This window comes from Engystomops pustulosus, chromosome 11 (assembly GCF_040894005.1).
Source record: "Engystomops pustulosus chromosome 11, aEngPut4.maternal, whole genome shotgun sequence".
Classification (NCBI taxonomy): Eukaryota; Metazoa; Chordata; class Amphibia; order Anura; family Leptodactylidae; genus Engystomops; species Engystomops pustulosus.
Genome location: NC_092421.1, coordinates 58604305 through 58627427, shown reverse-complemented (window position 1 = coordinate 58627427; position 23123 = coordinate 58604305). Strand labels below are relative to the sequence as shown.

The following is a 23123-nucleotide window of genomic DNA, read 5'->3' as shown; positions in this document are numbered from 1 at the left end:
GGTCCCTGAAGCGCGCCGGCTTGCCATAGCCGAAGAAGTCAGGCAGATGTTAGACCTGGGGGTTATCGAGGAGTCTAAAAGTGACTGGTCGAGTCCTATTGTGTTGATTCCTAAACCGGATGGTTCCCTACGGTTCTGCAATGATTTTAGGAAGTTGAACGAGGTGTCCAAGTTTGATTCCTATCCCATGCCCAGGGTTGACGAGTTGATAGAACGACTTGGACAGGCTAGGTTCTTCTCCACCCTTGACCTGACGAAAGGGTATTGGCAGGTACCCCTGACCGACAGGGCTAAAGAGAAGACCGCTTTTGTTACCCCTGATGGGCTTTTTCAGTACGTGGTACTCCCCTTTGGGCTACATGGGGCTCCCGCCACATTCCAGAGGTTAATGGATCTCGTGCTGAAACCTCACCGGAGTTATGCCTCGGCCTACTTGGATGACATTATAGTCTATAGTAACGACTGGGAGAGTCATCTGGCCAAAGTACAAACAGTGGTAGACTCCCTGAGGGCGGCAGGGCTGACAGCGAACCCCCAAAAGTGTGCACTGGGACTGGAAGAGGCCCGTTACCTGGGGTACCGTATTGGGCGAGGGGTCATCAAACCCCAAGTAAACAAAGTAGAGGCGATCCAGCAGTGGCCACGACCTTTGACCAAGAAGCAAGTGAGGGCTTTTTTGGGCATAGTGGGCTATTATCGCCGATTTATCCCCGACTTTGCGACAATAGCGGCACCTCTGACTGACCTGACTAAGGGTAGCAGGGCGGTGATGGTAAAGTGGAGTGAAGAGGCTGAGGGGGCGTTTCAGCGACTTAAGACGGTTTTGTGCGAGGGACCGGTACTGATCACCCCTAACTTCACCAAGACCTTTATTGTGCAGACTGGCGCTTCTGACGTGGGCTTGGGGGCTGTCCTGTCCCAAGTAGTGGAGGGTGAGGAGCATCCTGTAACGTTCCTGAGCCGCAAGCTCACACCTCCTGAAAAGAACTATAGTATAGTTGAGAGGGAGTGCTTGGCGATCAAATGGGCTCTGGAATCCCTGAGGTATTATTTGGTAGGGCGGCAGTTTACACTGGTGACCGATCACTCTCCCCTAACCTGGATGAGTCAGGCCAAGGAGAGGAACGCCAGGGTCACAAGGTGGTTCCTAATGCTGCAGAATTTTAAATTCACGGTGGAACATCGAGCAGGAAAATTGCATGGGAATGCCGATGCCCTATCCCGTACCCACTGTCTGATGGCCAAAAGTGTTCGTCCCCACAGGGTCAAACAGAGGGGGAGGGTATGTGAGACACTGAGGGGGTTAACTGTGGATGGGCGGTATGTTTCCCCTAGGTTTTGCTTCTATGCAAGGCCTTAGTGCTGAGGTGGGTTTGTCCAGCACCTTGGACACAGGTGATGGGAGCAGCCTAATTAGCCTGGTTAAAAGGACTCAGCAGAGCTGAGTGGGTTGTCTCTCTGTGGAAGGAGGCTGAGAGGACACAGCTCTGACCTGTGTGTCTGGAGCAGCCACGTGATTTTTGTTTAGCGTGAGTTAGTGGACTCATTGTATAGTTAGCACCCTGACGGGTAGGTTTTCTTTTGTTTATTTAAATACCTGTATGTAAAGGCTGGCTTTATTTTGCTGCAATAAACGCAGGCAAGACCTGTTTGGACTGTATCCTGGTGTCCCTGTCTTGAAACTGCATCCTAGCACCCCGCTCCCACGGTCTCTACTGGGCCAAATCCCCACACTGTGTTCACTGTTTTTATTCTATTCTTCATTGTTCTTCACTGTGTTTTTTAAATTAAATGCTCGATCTCGAGCAGGGGAAATACTCGTCCGAGCAATGAGCCGTTTCGAGTGCCTTAATACTCGAACGAGCATCAAGCTCGGACGAGTATACTCGCTCATCTCTAGTTCCCTCTGAAAAACAGACAAAAGTCATATTTTAAACATTAGATTATATAGTAAAATTGAAATTATCTTCTTTGGTGTTGAATGTCACCATTTTCTGTATACATTAGAGGCTGCTGAGATTCCACTCTCCAATGAAAAGGATGGAAATGGAAGTTGTGCAGAAGTATTATTTATTCTGGGATTCGATTATTACTGTGGACATGAGCTCATCCTCGCTATTCTGTTTTCTGCGGCCTACCTGCAGGTCATTACTGCTAATATGCTGATAGTAAGTCTTGGGTGCTCTTGTCCCCAGCTGCAGAAGCCCATGTTTTTCTTCCTTATAAACATGTCTGTGGCTGACATTTGCTTCAGCTCAGTTACAATGCCGTGGATCATCAATTCAATCCTATTAGACAACCAGGTTATATCTATAACAGCTTGTTCCCTACAAATGTATGGCTTCATGGCTTTTACAAGCTCGGAGTTCCTCCTGCTCTCAGCGATGGCCTATGACCGTTACATCGCCATCTGTGACCCACTACATTACTTGCTCATTATGAATAAGAGATTTTGTACCGGTTTTGCTGCCGGTTGTTGGTTTTTAGGCTTTGCGGATACATTTCCACATGCCTGGTATACTTTGAGGGCATGCTACTGTGGCTCCAATAAACTTAACCATTTCTTCTGTGATTTGACCGCTCTCCTCAAAATGTCCTGTTCAGAAACTCACGATATAGAAAGAATTACATATGTTGAAGGAGCATTTTTAGGCTTTGGTCCATTTGTACTCACCGTGACCTCCTATGCTTTTATTATTAATACCATCTTAAAGATTCAGTCTACAGAAGGACGGGCAAAGGCCTTTTCTACTTGTTCTTCTCACCTCCTTATCGTGGTGATATTTTACGGGACAACATTGAGTATGTACATGCGTCCTACGTCCACTTTTTCATTGGAAGTCAACAAGATGATCACTCTCGTTTATGTCATGATTATTCCTCTGATTAATCCGGTTGTCTATAGTCTGAGGAATAGGGAACTCAAAAAAGCTTTAAAGATGGTATTTCAATTACCAATTATGAATTAATCATCAAGAATTTTACAAGCAGGATAGTTCACGTTAGACTGGATTTCCACCAGAACATCAGCTGGACAAACAAAATCCTGATCATCATTATGGGTCTACCAAACCAAGATTGCTCTGGTCTGACCCAGCTTCATAGGCAGATCATCAAGGGGTTATGGAATGAAACTTACTAGGAATCATGAGAAGAACATACAAGATAAAAGTTGTAGGACTTCAGGTGTACAGTAAAGCAGAGGACTTGAGTTTAGGATGGAGAGTAAAGGTTTTAGACTGCATTGGATATATGAGGAAGACTCTTTAGCACAACCACAACAACCTTGGGGACAATTACCTGGTCATAGATGTCCTGTAGAGGAGCCTTGGAAGGGTGATACTAATGATTATGAGTGATGCCTCCAGATACACTTGAAGGATATGTTAACCGGTCTCAAGGTACAATTTCAAGTGCTATAGTTCTCTGGATTCAGGAACAGGTGACAGAGTTAACAGAGGCTCAGGTTTCAATGTGTATGAAGCAGAATGCAGACTTATGTAAATCACACAATTTGTATTCACTAAATACCATCAAGTAGAGGTCAGAGAAAAACTATTAAAATGTCACCTTTATTAAGTCTCCATTAAAACAAAGATTACCATCCACTAAGTGTTTCACTGGCTGCCCCCAATACTAGACATGCTCCTAGGTCTGCCTCGTGTACTAAAATCACAGAATTGTAGGCTACTGATGGGGAGGCTAGTACATGATATAGAGGTAGGACAGAATTAGCCACCCATATTTTGATGGAAGAATGGGTTAGACTACACCATTTAGCAGATGTCTCACTTGAACAGATCTGACTGATCTGCTGTCTAGCTATCTTTAAGATGCCAACTAACTATCATTCATCTAGAACAAATTTTTACACCTAATGGGGCATATTTTTCAGGGCCTCTGCGCCTGTGCCAGTTTCTTGCTAACACTTGCGATTATTTGCCCTAATCCGCCACCTTCACGCCAGTGGGGTGTAAAGGGGCATGACTGGGGGAAGGGATAAGCTGAGGCTGCGGGTGGCCGGGAGTGGGCTGGCGTGGGGCGTTGCTGTCCCCGCGCTGTCACACTCACTTCTTCCAGCAACTTTTCACATATGAAAAGTTGCCGCCACGTTTATTTGTATGCCAGGCCCTGCCTGGCGCAGCACCCTGCCCGATACATCAAGAGGCAGAAGAGGCATGAGCGCCGGCGTATGATAAATAACCCACAATGTGTTTCTTATCCACCGGAGTTTCCCATTTCATCCCGGTGCATGAAATTGCATGGCTTGCAACACAATTTTCAAGTTAAATCCTGCGGTTTGTCCGAATCTGTCGGATCCCCCGACGACCCGCCCCCCCAATTTGTGTTGCATGTAAGCTGGCGCGATTGCGATTAAATCCGATTGCGTGTGACACAATCGCCTACTAAATATCTGTCCTAGAGGCGCAATCCCCGAAAACGCCAGAAAACCTGACGGAAATGCTGCCGCTGATGGTGCATGCACAAATGGGCCCCTGCATTGATACTAGTGGTGAACCCAGCACGTCCAGGCTACAGTCAGGCAAGCACATAGATTAACTCCTCTTGGACCGCCCACTGGCTTTAGACGTCAGCGGGTGCAGGTCCGGAGTCTTTAGATGTCGCTCCCACTCTCGTTTTTTACTGCTCCCGCAGTTAAAAAAAAAGTTATGGCCCTTAAACTGCCGCTTGCTAACAATGCTCGGAAGGCCGTGTCACTAAGGGGTTAATTAACCAAATTGTGTTTATTCATGAATGTCTCCTAATTTCAACAATATCTTTTGCTATTTCTGAATTTCAGTAGTTATAGCATTGGTTGGGATGTACTGTATTATTCTTCAGATACATTAACCCCTTTCCGACGTGCGCCGTGTCCCGGTGCATGGAGAGGGCTCACAGGCCGATTGCAGCAAAGGCTTAACGGTAACACCCGCTGGCAATTTGCTAATTGCAGTATATAGTAATAGTAGTATGGCAGTATATGATAGGATTGATCAGACAACCTAGGGTTAAAGTACCCTAGGAAGTCTGAAAAATAGTAAGTTTTTAAAAAAAATTATAATAAAATTCAAATCACCCCCATTTCCCTAGAACTGATATAAATATTAATAAACAGTAAAAAGCATAAACACATTAGGTAGTGACGCATTAAAAAATGCCCGACCTATCAAAATATACTAACATTTTTTCACTGTGTTTATCCCCGTAACGGAAAATAGCGCCCAAAGTCGAAAATTGCACTTTTTTGCAATTTTGAAAAATATAAAAAAATCAATAAAAAGTGATCAAAAGGTCGCACAGTCCCAAAAATTATAGCAATGAAAACAACATCAAAAGATGCAAAAAAATGACACTGCTCACAGCTGCGTACACCAAAGTATGAAAAAGTTATTGGCGCCAGAAGATGGCAAAATCGAAATAGATTTTTGTACAGGAGGTTTTAATTTTTGTAAATGTATGAAAACATTATAAAACCTATACAAATTTGGTATCCCCGTAATCTTACCGACCCAAAGAATAAAGTAGACATGTCATTTGTGGCACACAGGGAAAGCTGTAAAATCCCACAGGAAACTGTTGCAAATGCGTTTTTTCACCATTTTCACTGCATTTGGAATTTTTTTCCGCTTCCCAGTACATGGCATGGAATATTAAATACCATCACTAAATTATAGATTTTTGAAGCTGTTGAGTGAAAAATTAAAAAATGGCCAGGTCGTTAAGAGGTTAAAGGACCAACTTTTCAGTGCTCTATGATGACTAAGGCCCCTTCCACACTTGTGAGTGTGATGCGCTGAACTCGCATCACACTCCGTTTTTTGGGCCGTTTTTAGCAGAGACTTTTCAGATCGGAAAAAAAGACATGCGTTTTTTGAAAACGCATACGTTTTTGACCAGTTTGAATTAAGATAGTTGGTCAAACCTGTCAAAAAAGCATGCGTTTTCAAAAAAACGCCATGTGTGGTATCACCCTTAGTCTTTCATACATTGTTAAAATTTGAGGTAAAAATTGGGGGATTTCTTGAGCCAGACGCCAAAAAATATGTGCACAACCAGGGGAGAGGAGTTTCTTAGAGGGTGATGTTGTGGAGTTGCAGCGTCGGGCCCCCAGGGCTGGACTATGGTCCAGATAGAGTAAGAAGGTCAAAGCGGAAAAAAAGGGGTCAACTGGATAGAAGCGCTACATCCAAATAAGAGTAATGGTGGTTTGTTAAAGGTTTTTATTACTAGTGTGACAAAGCGTTTCGACACCGTAACGGCGTCTTCATCAGGTCTAAAAACTATGTGAGTTGTATGGCAAGAGACAAAGACAAAAGCAAAAACAAAACATAACATGACATAATTAGTACAATTAGTAGGATTAGTGTAAAGAACATATATGAGCAGGATAAGACATATGGGCATGATTAGTACAGACTAAAAATACATATAAAAATTTTTTTTAATGTATTTTTAGTTTATATGTATTTTTAGTCTGTACTAAAGAAGAAGACGCCGTTACGGTGTCGAAATGCGTTGTCACACTACTAATAAAAACCTTTATCAAACCACCATTGTTAAAATTTATGTGAGTTTCTTCACTTTTTACGTGTAGAATATACATGTTGTCACCACGCATACTGGGTCCAGCTTTGGTGTTTCCAAGAAAGGTCTCTGGGATTTTCATGCATTGATTATTGTTTCTTAATTTGTAGGCATAATATGTAGGATATTGGCACAAGTGTATTGAAAACAGTGTAATATTTATTGATTCCATGTACAAATGAATCTGTGACATTATATACAAAATATACTACATAAATTATGAATTAAATATCAGTTTCTACTAGTACAACTCTTTTGATTTTTTTCATATTGGTTTTTACCCAGCTCTCCCAAAAATAGACAATAGTACTTGATGAATTAGGATTAGATTCAAAAAAGAAAAGTTTGATTCTTCACAGATATGAAGTTCCTGGTGAATCGTGGTTGGAAGTGAAAGTAAAAAAATCCAGTATTAGAGTAAATTAAATGAAAAACTGTAACAAAAGTGGTCTTGCTTTGCCATATTCTGCTGAGCAGAAATCTGAGTTGGACATTTTCATGGACACCATTTTGGGAATATTTTTAAATATTAAATACTTTCCCATTATGGTGTCCCGGGTATGGGGAAATTATTTTAATACAGGTGGTCCCCTACTTAAGGACATCCGACTTAGAGACGACCCCTAGTTAAAGACAAACCCCTCTGACCACTGTGACCTCTGGTGAAGCTCTTTAGATGCTTTACTATAGTCCCAGACTGCAATGATTAGCTGTAAGGAGTCTGTGATGAAGCTTTATTGATAATCAAGGATCACATTACAGCAAAAAATTTTGAAACTTTTTTTATTCAAAATTTTTTTGCATTGTATACACAGCGCTCAGGCATTGAGCCTAGAGCCATATACCCGCATATGGTCAAATATATGACCTTTGTGTGAAGGGGTTCATATTTTCAAATAATATTTGCAAATTTGCATTCTTGCAGAAGATGAGATTTGGAGAAGGTAGTACTCCTATATTCAGCATGCTAAGGACCGAACTAGACAATACAGTATAAAAACATACTACCAGTCATGTCAAAGCAAGTAGAAAATTTTGTAATTTGGATTTTAACCCCTTACCAATGTGTGACGTATCTGTACGTCACATGTGGTACGTTGTAGTGGTACAGGGGATCCACTACCACAGATCCTGACAATTTGAACTCATTTATTACAATGTGCAATTTGCTCATTGTAGTAGATAATGTATCCCATATACAGGCAGTCCCCGGGTTACATACAAGATAGGGTCTGTAGGTTTGTTCTTAAGTTGAGTTTGTATGTAAGTCGGAACTGTATATTTTATCATTGTAATCCCAGCCAGAACTTTTTTGGTCTCTGTGACAATTGCATTTTAAAAATGTTGGGTTGTCATAGGAATCAATATTAACACTAAAGCTTCATTGCAGACACATTTGGTAACTGTTTCAGCTGATCATTGTATCCTAGGACTAAAGTACAATAAATTACCAATATCCAGAAGTCCGTTTGTAACTATGGGTCGTATGTAAGTCGAGTGTTCTTAAGTAGGGGACCGTCTGTAATGCCATACTGTAGTATGGCAGTATATAGTAGGATCAATAAGACAAGAAGGTCAAAGTACCCCAGGGGTCCGAAATAGTAAAAGAATAAATAAATAAAAGTAAAAACATTACATTAAAAAAAAAAATTTGAATCACCCCCCCTTTGCTTAGGATTCCAACCGCTTCACCCCGTAGCCCCCAATGTCAAAAATGCCATTATGAAAATGTAAGAAAATTCTACAAATCGTGATCAAAAGGCCATACCGTCCTTAAAATGGTAGCATTGAAAATGTTATTTAAAAAATTACTTCACACACAGCTCCGTACACCTAAGTATGCAAAAGTTTACTAGATCAAGAAGATGGCAAAATTAACCCCTTAACGCTCTGCGCCGTAGCTACGGCGCAGAGGTGTGGGGAATGTATGAAGAGGGCTCACGGGCTGAGTCGTCTTCATACAAGGGTGGGGGTTGTTGCATATTGCAGCAAACCCCACTGCTAATAACCGCAGTCGGTGCTTGCACCGATCGCAGCTATCAACCTCTCCGTTGCTGCCGGCAGAGTCGCCGGCGGCATTTAAAAGACAGCGGCGCTCCACCGAATGTCATCGGGGGGGGGGGGAGCAGCGATCGGTTGCCATGGTAGCCTCAGGTCTACGTTTGACCCGAGGCTACATGGCTTCTGCAGATTCGTTACAATGAGCCAGTAGCTCATTGTAATGAATGACCTGCAAAAATGCCATATATTGCAATACAGAAGTATTGCAGTATATGGTAGGAACGATCTGACCATCTAGGGTTAATGTACCCTAGATGGTCTAAGAAATAGTGAAAAAAAAAAAAGTTGAAAAAATAAAAAAATTATAAAATATTAAAAATTCTAATCACCCCCCTTCCCCTAGAACTGATATAAAACATAATGAACAGTAACTTACCCGGTCCATTCGCGTTCCAGCGGCGGCTTCTCCGACGAGCGTTCGGGTCTTCCGGCGATTCATGAAGGTCCTGCGCCCGATGTCCAACAGGTGTCACTACTGCACCGAAGTCCGCCGAGGTACCCCGGAGTTCATAGTCTTCATCGTGGTGCATGTGAGTATGGCCCGTGTGACCAATTTTTTTTTTTTCAATGCGGCGGTTTTTCCGACTCTTTCGGGTTTTCGTTCGGCCACGCCCCCGATTTCCGTCGCGTGCATGCCAGCCCTGATGTGCCACACTCCGATCAGGTGCGCCAAAATCCCGGGGAAATACAGGGGCATGGCCTGGATGAGCTCGAGAGCAGACGTGCAGCTCTGAGCTCCGTCTTTGCGGCCTAAAAAGCGACTAGTGAAAGCAAGACCGAGCAGAAAGAACGACTCCAGAGAACCTTCAAAGCTGCCGGGAACATGATGACACGCAAAAGAACCGCAAAAAGTGGCCCAAAACGTCTTACCGACTTCTTCTCTGCAAGGAGCGGTCTGCAGGGATCCACTCAAGAAGGCCCCGCGGGAGTCAGACACGAGGAGGAAAGAGGTAGAGTGGCATCCCCAACCACTTCATCCTTCATGAACTCCCCAACAGGACAGAGAAGCTTACCTTCTCCGAACACGGCGCACACCACAGAGGAAGAATCGGACGATCCGAGGCCTGGGCCGTTCCAAACTCCCGGAGGCGGGAGACACAAAGTGGCGCCCGATCAAGCATGGCAGACAACATCTCCAAGCTGACCACGTTGGTCCGATTCGCAATCTGAAGGTGAGCCAGAAACAGCAGCATGGACGGGTGAGTCTGACCCTCTGCAAGAATTCCCGTCATCAGAACAACCAGCATCTGAGACTTTTATAAAACAAATTTGATGTTAGCGTTTAGAGGGTCCATACACAAAGACTTTATAGCCATGCATAACAAGACCAAAGTACTAGTGGATGAGTTGGGGACAAGGGTCGACCATTTGGAAGATAAGATGGGAGAAGTTACAAACTCCCACAATGAGTTGATTGAGGCCCACTATGCTTTGGAAGAGGAAGTGGAGGCTATGAAACTTAAAATAGCAGACATGGAAGATCGTGGGAGACGCAATAATGTTAAGTTTGGAGGAGTCCCAGAATCTGTTACTCCGGTTGCGTTAAAAGATTATTTCACAGAGCTACTACATGTCACTCTGCCTTCAGCCCCTCTTGCAGAATGCCTTATAGACAGGGCACACAGGTTGCCCAAACCAAAGTCGATCCCTGAAATCCTCCCTAGAGATGTTGTTGCAAGGCTGCATTATTTGCACACTAAAGATGCCCTCATGCTTCTTTGTAGAAAAGCAAAGAAACTACCAGAACCTCATGAAAATATAAAAGTCTACACAGACCTTTCACAAGCCGCGCTGCAAGCGAGGAAAACATTTCTCTGCGCAAGAATGAGATGTTATACAATACAATTCCCATTGAAGTTAATTGTTAGACGAGAAGGAATTACGCATGTTCTGACGAAACCCTAAGAAGGAATACAGCTACTGAAATCTTGGGGTCTTGCCATCAGCAACATAACCCCAGACCATCCAGGGCAAAGAGCTGCAGAGATTACAAAGGACTGGCAAGTTGCATAAAATGCTTGGTTTGTAACTTCTTTATTTCATTTTAGGTCTTGAAGGACTCACAGGTGGACTAATTTCCCCCATTTTGATGCAGGTAAACTGTTTCCCTGCACTATTTCTCACAGTCCTCCTGGCTATCTCTGTATTGGACACCCAGTTATATTGGTGGAGGCAGCAGGACCAAGTAGTCCCGGCTTCTACCGCTTAGTTTGTTAGGTTACTTTTATTATGTTTTAAACCCTTTACAGTCAAGTCTTCACGACATAGCAATTGTCATCAACACGCCATAGGGAAGGAGAGAAGGGCTCCTAGCATTTTTGAGTCTAAACTAAGATGGAAATGAAAATAATGAGCCTCAACACAAAAGGGCTCAACTCACCCTATAAGAGAGCTTCCATCTGGAAAGATGCCAAAAAACATAAAGCAAATATCATGTCTCCAGGAGACACACTTTATGGAAGGGAAAGTCCCACATTTTGCAAATAAGGAATATCCACATGTTTACATGTCTAATTCACAAACTAAAAAAGCAGGAGTACTGATTGCAATCAAAAAGGATGAGGAATTAACAGTCACAGAGGTATTAAGGGACGGAGCGAGGATGTTCCTTGCCCTTGTTTGCTCTATAAAAAGTATTCCTTATACCTTAGTTAATGTCTATGCCGCAAATTCTGGACAAGTAAGATTTTTGAACAAAATTCTTAAAAAAGTTAAAAAAGAAGGAAAGGGCAAAATATTGATATCATCGGGCAGGGGCAGGGTGCCACCCCCATCTCTGATGTCCTGGCTACACAGAGAAGGTCTTTACGATACGTTTAGGTGCTTAAATTCCTCAGCAAAAGAGTATACATTTTACTCAAACAGGCACAAGTCATTCACAAGAATAGACTTATGTTTAGCAGATAGGGAAGCACTAACGCAAATTAGCAAATCAGAAATAGGAACAATGACGTGGTCGGACCACTCACCTACTTTCACTACATTGTCTTTTTCCCACCTCATACATAACCAGAACAGATGGCGCAATCAACCCTTCATATTCAACCTCCCCTCATATAAGAGAAGAATCTCTCAAGCAATTACTAATTACTTCCCCCACAATATTGAGTTAGAAGTGGACTTGTTCAATTTATGGCAATCACATAAGGTAGCATTACGGGGGACTTTAATTCAAATAGAAATACAACACAATAGGAAAAAAGAAAAGCAGTCTCAGATTTACTTAACAAGGTAAAACAACTTGAAAGGGAATCCTAACAAACAGACGCAGACAATATTCATACGCAATTGAATGTGACCAGACAGGAACTAAGAGCAGCTCTTTTGTCAGAATATGACAAAACAATGTCATCAATTAAAGCCTCATATTATACAGCGTATAATAAGCCTAGCAAACTTATGGCAAATAAAGTAAAACCCAAAAAAGTACAAAATACAGGAACAAAATACAGTTCTTATATAGTAATACAAACCCCCCAATAAGGAAACACACCCACTTAAGATAGCAAACCTTTTCAGAGACTTCTATGAAGCCCTATATAACTTAGAAAAAGACCCTAAGACCCCACAACCCTCCCAACGAGACATAAATGACTTTCTATCCAAACTATCTCTTCCAACCCTCTCACAGGAGCAACTAGAAAACTTAAATAGACCTTTCACATCTAATGAGATTAGTGCCGTCATCAAGAAATTAAAAAAGCATACAGCCCCAGGGCCAGACGGCTTCTCAAATGAATATTATTTATCGTTTTACCACCTACTAATCCCGTACATGATCACCATTTTTAATAAAGCAATGAAAAGTATATCAATGCCGCGGGAAATGTTAGAAGCCACTATAACAACATTGCCTAAACCGGTTAAAGACCCAACTTCTCCACCAAATTTCAGGCCAATATCATTATTAAATAGTGATACAAAACTTTACGCCAAAATAATTTCCTGTAGACTATTAGATATCTTACCTACCCTAATTCATAATGATCAAGTGTGGTTCACAAAAGGGAGGCAAGCCTCTGATGGAACAAGACGCATAATTGATTTGGTCTCGGTGATGTAGTCTTCTCGAGCGCCTTCTCTGCTCCTTACCTTTGGATGCGGAGAAGGCGTTCAACAGGATCCATTGGGGTTATGCATTTTCCGTGTTAACCAAATTTGGCTTCCAAGGACCCATTTATAATGCCATACGAGCTCTATACTCATGCCCATCGGCGACAGTACTAGCTAATGGGTACAGCTCAGAACCTTTTAATATTACAAATGGAACCCGTCAAGGGTGCCCCCTTTCCCCTCTAATTTTTGTATTAATTATGGAACCACTGGCGGAATCCATCCGAGTCAACCCTCGGGGGAGGAGGAAAAGGAAGACACTGAAGGCGTAGACAGGTCAGAGAGGGGGCAGGTTATGATGGTGGGTGGTGAGGTGGGCGGTGTATGGGGGCCTAAGGCAGTGGATAAGGAGATCCACAAGTTGCAGAACAGTGGTGAGGATATATGTGCCAGTAAAATTACTTTAAATCAGATAAATAACTGTGGAAAATTAAATTGTATGTTCACAAATGCCAGAAGTATCTCAGGCAAAATGGGCGAGCTTGAGGCTCTGATATTAGAGGAACAGTTAGATGTTGTTGGTGTAGTAGAGACATGGCTTGATGCATCGCATGATTGGGTTGTTAATATTCAAGGTTTTACACTCTTTCGGAAAGACAGGGCAAATAGGAGGGGAGGTGGTGTATGTCTGTATGTCAGAAGAGACTTAAAAGCGATTGTGAATGAGTCAGTGGTCTCAGAGTGTGAGGAGGCTGAAACTTTGTGGGTTGAAATTCAAAGCCAAGAGAGCTTTGAGAAAATTATTTTTGGTGTAATTTATAGACCCCCTAACATCTCTGAGGAAATAGAGGGTCACCTATATAAACAGATGGAGCGGGCTGCACAGGAGGGGACCGTAGTGATAATGGGAGACTTTAACTTTCCAAATATAAATTGGGGTCAGGGCTCGTCTTCATCTATGAAGGGGAGACATTTTATCAACTTTCTGCAGGATAATTTTATGTTGCAGCTTGTAGAAGATCCCACAAGAGGTGACGCATTGTTGGACCTTGTGATTTCTAACAATGAGGAGATTGTCCAAAATGTCAGTATCAGGGAACCCCTTGGGAACAGCGATCATAATATAATTATTTTCCTCTTAAACTTTAAAAAGCAGAAACAGGTGGGAAAATCGAAAACTTTGAATTTTAAGAGGGCTAATTTCCAAAAATTCAGGGCTGCAATACAGGATATAGACTGGGATCAGATACTGTCACATGGTGATACTAATGTTAAATGGGAGAAATTCAAATCTATCCTGGGTTTTTAAACTTCTAAATTTATTCCAATAGGCAACAAGTATAGACGGGCTAGATTACACCCCGCGTGGCTTACAGCTACAGTTAAAAGGGCAATTAATGAGAAAAAGAGGGCATTTAAAAAATATAAATCTGACGGGTCACCTGAGGCTTTCAATACTTACAAAAAACTTACCAAAATCTGTAAAAAAGAAATCAAATCAGCCAAAATACAAAATGAAAGACAGGTAGCTAAAGATAGCAAAACAAATCCCAAGAAATTTTTTAGGTATATCAATGCAAAAAAAAATGGGTCACAACAGGTTGGACCCCTTTATTCTGAAAATGGGGCATCGGTGACTGGAGACCAGGAGAAGGCGGAGATACTTAATAGGTTTTTTAGCTCCGTTTATACAATAGAAGAGAGAACTTCTGACTTGGGTGGTGCCAGTGCGGGTCATGGATCCTGTGATATACTAGGCTGGCTAAATGTAGACATTATCCAATCTAAGCTCAATAAAATCAATGTGTACAAAGCTCCTGGACCAGATGGGTTACACCCCAGAGTTCTTAAAGAACTCAGTTCTGTTATTGCTGTACCGCTGGCTAAAATCTTCAGGGATTCCGTAATGTCTGGTGTGGTGCCAAGTGACTGGCGCAAGGCAAATGTGGTGCCAATATATAAAAAGGGCTCTAGAACTTCGCCTGGCAATTACAGGCCTGTAAGCTTAACTTCCATTGTGGGGAAAGTATTGGAAGGGTTAGTAAAAGACTACATACTGGAGTATGTGACATCAAATAGTATAATAAGTGACAGCCAGCATGGGTTTACTAAGAATAGAAGTTGTCAAACTAACCTTATCTGCTTCTATGAAGAGGTGAGCAGATGCCTGGATGGAGGAGCAGCTGTGGATATTGTGTTCTTGGACTTTGCAAAGGCATTTGACACTGTCCCTCATAGACGCCTGATGGGTAAAATTAGGACTATTGGTTTGGCAGAAATCATTTGCAATTGGATTGAAAACTGGCTGAAGGATCGTATCCAGAGAGTTGTGGTCAATGATTCCTACTCGGAATGGTCACCAGTTATGAGTGGTGTACCTCAGGGTTCTGTGCTTGGCCCATTACTATTTAATATATTTATTAATGATATAGAGGTAGGTATTAATAGCACTGTGTCTATTTTTGCAGATGACACCAAGCTGTGTAGTGTAATACAGTCTATGGAGGATGTTCATAGGCTGCAGGGTGACTTGGACAAACTGAATGTTTGGTCATCCACTTGGCAAATGAGGTTTAATGTGGATAAATGTAAGGTTATGCACCTGGGGGCTAATAATCCAAAGGCAAAATATGTCCTTGGGGGAGTAAATCTGGGAGAGTCCCTTGTTGAGAAGGACCTGGGGGTACTAGTAGATCATAAATTGAATAACAGCATGCAATGTCAATCAGCTGCCTCTAAAGCCAGTAGGATCTTGTCATGTATCAAAAGTGGTATGGACTCTCGTGATAGGGATGTAATATTACCACTATACAAGGCACTGGTTCGGCCACACCTGGAATATGCTGTCCAGTTCTGGGCACCGGTCCATAAAAAGGATGCCCTGGAGCTGGAGAGGGTTCAACGTAGAGCCACAAAAATGATAAGGGGTATGGAGGGTCTCAGTTATGAGGAAAGATTAAAACAACTAGATTTATTTAGTCTGGAAAAGAGACGACTACGAGGGGACATGATTAATTTATTTAAATATATGAATGGTCCATACAAAAAATATGGTGGTAAGTTGTTTCAGATTAGATCAAATCAAAAGACGAGGGGGCACTGTCTCCGTTTGGAGAAATCAAGGTTTAATCACCGGAGGCGACAGGGCTTTTTTACTATGAGAACGGTCAATCTGTGGAATAGCCTGCCTCAGGCGCTGGTCACAGCAGGGACAGCAGAGAGCTTCAAGAAGGGTCTAGATGCCTTTTTACACCTAAATAACATTGATGGTTATGTTATTTAGAATTGTTTCCCCTAAATCCCTTCCTCATCCAATCCCTTCCCTTCCTTGGTTGAACTTGATGGACAAGTGTCTTTTTTCAACCGTAGAAACTATGAAACTATGAAACATTTATGGAGTATCAGCCGGAATGAGAGAAAAAAAACTGGGCTTATTCGCCGACTACGTAATCTTGACACTCTCCTCGGTGCTAACCTCATTGAGAGAAACCCAAAAAACATTACAAAAGTTTGGATCAATTTCCTACTATAAAATCAATGTGAATAAATCCCAAATACTAGGCATTAATTGTCCCCGGGACTTAAAGAACAGCATTAAAAAGGAATTCCAATTCCAATGGAAGATCATGTCCCTTATCTAGGGATAAAACTATGTAGTCCCCTGAAATCCCTAGCAAGCATTAATTTTGAACCCCTAATTACAGACTTACATAAAGATCTTGAAACATTAGCTAAACAAGAACCATCGTGGGTGGGACGAATGATACTATTCAAAATGATGGTACTCCCAAAAATACTTTATTTGTTCCGTACCCTTATCATCCCAATACCACTCAGTATACTATCCAGGCTGCAAAAATTAGTATCAAACTTCATCTGGAACCACAAAAAACCCAGGATAGCAGCAAAACTGCTATCAACAGCTAGGGAAAGAGGAGGAATGGGGGTCCCAAATCTAACAAATTACCACAGGGCAATAGTTAGCCAACAAATAAAGAAATGGTGCATTCCGTCTAATAATTCAAGCTGGCCCACAATAGAAACAATTCATTAGAGGTTAAATCCTTATATAACTTATTAATAGCACATGCATGCTCTACACCAATAACCATCCCTAAGACACAGTCCCCCACAATAAAAGCAACCCTAGGCAGCTGGAAATCTTTATTAAATGCCCTACCAGACACATTCCCTAGTAGGACAATACAGATTCCCATACAGGTCTTAGAATTTATAATCCCAGGCATCTCATTAGAGAGGTGGGCAACTTAGGGCATTAAATACATACAAGATTTATACATTCAAGATAGGCTATTGTCATTTCAGGAAATAGCCCAGGAATTCCATTTACCCAACAAAGATTGTTATCTATATACACAAGTCACCCACTGTTTAGGGAAAGGGAAATTCCATAAAATCCAACTACCAATTCCACTTTTGGACCTAATCTTCAGCAGAAATAAAGGAACAAAAGACTAGGTCGCTATACAACATATTTCAAGGAGAGATGGTACCTACTAAACTTACATCTCACTTAAAATGGCAGTCTGAATTGAATTCGGACATCACACAGAAAGATTGGAATAGTGCATGTTACTGGGCTAAAAAAGCAACTAAGACTGCCAATCTGCTTGAGGTTCATCTTAAAATTCTAAATAGGTGGTACCTAACCCCAAATAGAATATCTAAGATCTACCCAGGTTCATTGGGCAGGAGATGGTGTGGAGGAAGGGGATCCCTATCTCACATATTTTGGAAATGCCCTATTTTGTCACCATTTTGGAAAGAAGTATTTCATATGTGTACCAAAGTAGCTAAAAGCGATATCCCATTAAATCCCCAATTAGCATTACTGGGAGTTGGTATACTTAAAATACCTAAAAAAGCAAGATGCATGGTGGGGCACATTATTCTAACTGCTAAACTCCTGATAGCGAAAGGATGGAAATCCATAACCCCCCCTACAATTACAAAACTATTAGACAAATTAGCAGAGCACTGCACATTTGAGCGATTAGTGGCACTACGGAATAACTCATTAACCAAATTCCAGGAAAACTGGGACAAATGGTTATCATTATACCCAAATCTCTCACCATGTAAAATAGGCTTATCCGAATAAGATAAGAAATGGATAATAACTATCAAGGACCACCATGTTATCTTCTAATAGCCCAGACCGATTCTCTATGGTGAATATTATTATATAACACTAAATGTCACCAACATGCATGCTCCGTGAAGACTGTAGTTATTGTTATTGTTAATGTTAAAGATGTTATGGTTGTCAAAGTGGATAATACCTCAGCTAATCATAACTCATTCATGTACTAGAAAATGATTAAAAAAGGCACAGTCATTGAGTGTATATTACAGTACAAACTATGTAGCATTGTTAAATGATGCTAATGTAACTGTATTTGTATATCACTTGTAAAATACAAAATGTTCAATAAAAATTGAGTTAAAAAAAAAAAAAAATCCCGGGGCAATACATGGAAAATCGGTGCAAAACTGAAAAATTCAGGTAACACGTTGGGAAAACGCGAGTCCGGCCCTTAGTAAATGACCCCCATTAGGTATCGCAGTGTCCCAAAATTCCCGATCCATCAAAATATAAAAACGGTTAAGGTCGGCGGTGACCTCCGAAACGGGAAATGGCGCCCAAATGTCCGTTGCGACTTTTACACCTTTTTACATTGCATATAAAATGGAATAAAAAATGATCAAAATGTCGCACAGACATCAAAATGGTAGCAGTGAAAACGTCAGCTCATTTTGCAAAAAATGACACATCACACAGCTCCGTGCGCCAAAGTATAAAAAAGTTATTAGCATCAGAAGATGGCAAACATTTTTTTTCTTTTTTGTACACATTCGTTTAATTTTTGAAAATGTATGAAAACGCCATAAAACCTGTATACATTTGGTATGACCGCGATCGCACCGAACCAAAGAATAAAGCTGAGGTGTTATTTGGAGCGCACAGTCGTAAAAACTGAGCCCACATGAATATAACACACGTGCAGTTTTTTTTTAAATTTTTCAACATTTGGAATTTTTTCCAGCTTCGCAGTACAAGGCATGTTAAAATAAAAAACATTACGGGAAAGCAAAATTTGTTACGCACAAAATAAGCCATCACACAGGTCTGTACACATAAAATGAAAAAGTTATGGATTTTTGAATGTGGAGAGCGAGAAATGGGCGAAAAAACCCTACACCCTTAAGGGGTTAAGAATATTTTTTTGTACAGGCGGTTTTAATTTTTTATAAATCTATGAAAACATTCTAAAACCTATATAAATTTTGGATCCCTACGATTGTACAGACCTTAAAAATAAACAAAGATGTAATTTAAAGTGAAAGCCGTCAAATCCAACCCCATAAGAAATCGGCACAAATGCATTTTTCACCAATGTTAATGCATTTGGAATTTTTTTCCTGGCCCTTGGCTGGTTGCGCTCCCCCCTTCCCCCTCCCCCAACACCTTTATGGTGAGGAGGTAGCAGAATAGGGGAAATAATCGCAAGTACTTGCAATAAGGGAGTATTTGTGATACAGTGATTGTAGGGCTATAAAAAATTGTAGGGCTAGGAAAAAGTTATATAACAAATGAAGAAAAAGAGAAGAAGAAGATGGAAAAATAAAGAAGGAAGAGGGAAAGAAAGAAGAATGGGAATAAAAATAGAAAAGTAATAAAAGGAGGGGGAAAAGTTAAATAAAAATAAAGAAAGCAGAAGAGTCGGAGAAAAGTTATACATTAGTAGACATTTCTCTATCTCATCACTTTCTTGAGAGCTTGCTTGACATCCTTATTTCTGAGGCTGTATATGATAGGATTTAACATTGGAATGACAGCAACATTTAACAGTGATATAACTTTACCATCATCTAGAAAGGTTTCCGATGGTGGCCGTAAATACAAAGAAAACAGAACCAAATACAGTAGCGTTTAAAATAGTGAGATGGGAAGAACACGTGGAAAAGGCCTTGGACCTCCCCTTTGAAGAACGAATGTTGATAATGTTTCTGATAATGAAAATATAAGAAGTCAGTGTGAGAAAAAAACATGGTATCCCCAACAATACAGCTGCTGTAAATATAACAACCTGAATTCTTGTAATATCGGAACATGAGAGTTGCAACAAAGGCATCACATCACAATAGAAATGGTCAATTTCACAAGATGAACAGAATTTTAGTGTAGATATCAGGACAGTAATGGGCACGGTGAAAAAGTGGATTATTATCCATGAAAAAAGAGACAATGCCACACATATATTATTATTCATGACTAGCAAGTAGTGTAGGGGTCTACAAATAGCCACAAAACGGTCATAAGCCATGACAGTCAAGAGCAGATACTCAGTGCTCTGAAAGCTGAGCACGAAATGACACTGAGCGAGGCATTCTTCGAAGGATATTCCTCTCCCGTTAATTACCATTGCTAGTAACTTTGGTAAAGTTACAGAAGTATAACAGATATCGAGAAAGGAGAGGTTACTTAGAAAAAAATACATTGGGGTGTGCAAGCGTAAATCCCTATAAATTAGGGATATTATCAGCATGTTTCCAGATTGACAGGTAAGATATAGCGTAAGAATGAAAGCGCCCACCATGATATGTTCCTCGGGATCATGAGACAAGCCAAGCAGTATGAACCGTCTGATGGTCTGGTTGCAGGTTTCCATAGAATGCAGATGTTACCTGTATTCTAAGATCTAGGATCTTCTATGATATATATAATAAAGGATTTTATTATTTTGATGCAAATGACTATAAGAAAAGAAATGAAATTTTGTTGAAGGGACATGGAAATGAAATCGAAATATGGAAACGAGACTCTACTATTGAAAAAAAATAACACCAACGCTTTCTGCAAAGCTTTTTTAAATCATAGGGTACATATATAGCCAAGACAGTCATACTCATCAGTATAAATAGTGAGAACCTTTTTTTGCAAAAAACAGGGGGGTAAATACAGGTCTAGCAGCCATAGGAGCTGCTATGGGGCCAGGGGGTCCCAGCATCTAGGTTATAGGTTATTAATATGATGGATGTGTGTGTGTGCGCGGTGTGTATATATATACGGTACTCAGGAAAGTAAGTAGAAGAGACAGGGCCCCATAGCAGATTTGTGAATGGGGCACTCGTTCACCTATATTTCTATACTCACACAGACACGTTACAAATATATATATATATATATATATATATATATATATATATATATATATAATATTTATATACATACAGCATATACAAACAAACAGAATAAACATACAAACCATATATAAAGGGGCATAACTACAGCGGTAGCAGCCATAGAAGCTACTATGGGGCTTGCAATTTCAGAGGGTTGTTTATTATTGGTTGTTTATATGCTGGATGTGTGTGCATGTATGTGTGTAGTGTGTGTATATTCTGTTGTATCTGTATATATTGTATTTGTGTATATAGTAACGTTTATATTCTGTATGTCAGTGTATATGCTGCATGAGTATCAATAGTACTGTATGTATGTGTGTATAGGTTTTGTGTTTATTATTATTATATGGTGTGTATATACTGTATGTATATTGATGTTGTATGTGTGTATATACTGTATGTATATTGATGCTGTATGTGTGTATATGCTGTGTATATGTCTAATTGTAACTCACCCGTATATTTTAAGGGGTATATTTTAAGGAGTATCCAATCCAAAAGAATTTGATACTTGGGGGCCCGATGATTGTTTTACTCTGCTTCTGACACCAGATTAACACAGAGAAAGGAGGCACAAGAACAAGCTGAGAAATGTCCAAGCTTTTTTTTTACTAAAGTTCAGCTTCTGTTCACTTTCAGAAAGCTGAGATGCAATTACCAAGTCTCGCCACTATAGAAAAAATGGAGTGGTTCCCCTTACCCTTTGTGCTTATTCTGGAGCAACAGGTGCCCAAAAAACAGCTGATTGGTGAAGGTCCAAAGCATTGAACCCGCACTCATCTGATATCAAAAGCTGATCCTTTGCACTGGTCATCCATTTAATAAACCGTATCCTAAAAGAGACCTGGATTTAAGAAACTTTAAGGAGGTTCTCTAGGTCCCTTTCAATGTCATTCTGAAAATATTTAGAAATCTGTAGCAGAAATCTTAATCCAACATGTAGTTAAGAAGAATTTATTTTTTTTCAGAATTAATCATGTTACAGCTTTTCGTGTGAGATATTGTAAACACAATAAAATATACTGTACCTGGAATTTCCTCCCCAAAATTATAAAAACGTCTTATTTTTACTCAGGTAATGGAATCCAGATGTATGATGTAGTCATTTAATAGCATGTAAAAGTTGTCACCAAGAGTCGCGCAAACATGTGATAAGTGTTACACACAATATGTAGTACTAAATCATATAATTCATATCCATGTCATCTGCAGGTGATTATAGGTGTTTATATAGCAAATCTTCCATAATGAATGGAAACAAAGTATAATGTATAATTTCCCTCTGGGAAGGAATCTCATTAGCTTGTGATGTATATTATAAAATCACGATTGGACCCCAGAGAGTTAATAGTAGTCATATTGTTACCTTAAAATAATGTCTTATTATGTTGTTTATTTTAGTCTTCTCACTTTGGTTACTAAATGACAAATAATAAAATAATAGACCACAAAAACATCAATATATTTTGTTATAATGTAGGACATTGTACAGAACATCTTTTTTATGTTTAGGACGTGTCACAAAGGTCCTTTAGTCATTCATTAATCTTCCATAGATCAGTAGGGATGACATAAATAACACTCTTCTCACCCTTTTCCTAGACTAACAAGGATCCCAGAAGTTATCCAATATCTACACTCAAAGGCTCCACGCAAATTGATGCATTACATTCTCTTGGCAGCTAAAATTGCTGTCGCTAGAGCTTGGAAGTTGGACACTTTTCCATTTTCCTATGTCAAGACTACACTTGCATGGATTATGATTAATAATGCCTGAACCTAAGGTTCCTCTCCCTGACTTGTTTTTTGGTGACCGTAAGAAATTTTTTTCATTTCGGGAGGGCTGTAAACTTTATTTTTCTTTACGTCCTCGTTCATCGGGCACAGAGACTCAAAGGGTGGGCGTGGTAATTTCCCTCTTGCGTGGGGATCCGCAAAATTGGGCCTTTTCTCTCCCACCTGACTCTCCATCCCGTTCTTCTCTAGACGCTTTTTTTTCTGCTTTAGGCCAGATTTATGACGAACCTGACCGCCGAGCACTGGCAGTTTCCCGCCTTAGATCTCTGTGTCAGGGAAAACGGAGAGCAGAAGATTATTGTGCCCAGTTCAGACAGTATGTGACTGACTCGCAATGGAATGACTGCGCCCTAAAAGATCAATTTATGTCCGGACTGTCAGACCGAGTACAGGACTTAGTCTTAGCTTATGCCGAG

At 40.7% G+C, this 23123-nt stretch overlaps 1 protein-coding gene across 1 annotated transcript; it reads left to right on the top strand.

The window, feature by feature from the left end:
* The first annotated feature begins 2228 nt into the window (after nucleotides 1-2228).
* LOC140105467 (olfactory receptor 5V1-like) lies at nucleotides 2229-2969 on the top strand. The gene has a single exon (XM_072129420.1). The coding sequence runs from the start codon at nucleotides 2229-2231 to the stop codon at nucleotides 2967-2969; it is 741 nt and encodes a 246-aa protein (XP_071985521.1).
* The last annotated feature ends 20154 nt before the right edge of the window (nucleotides 2970-23123 follow it).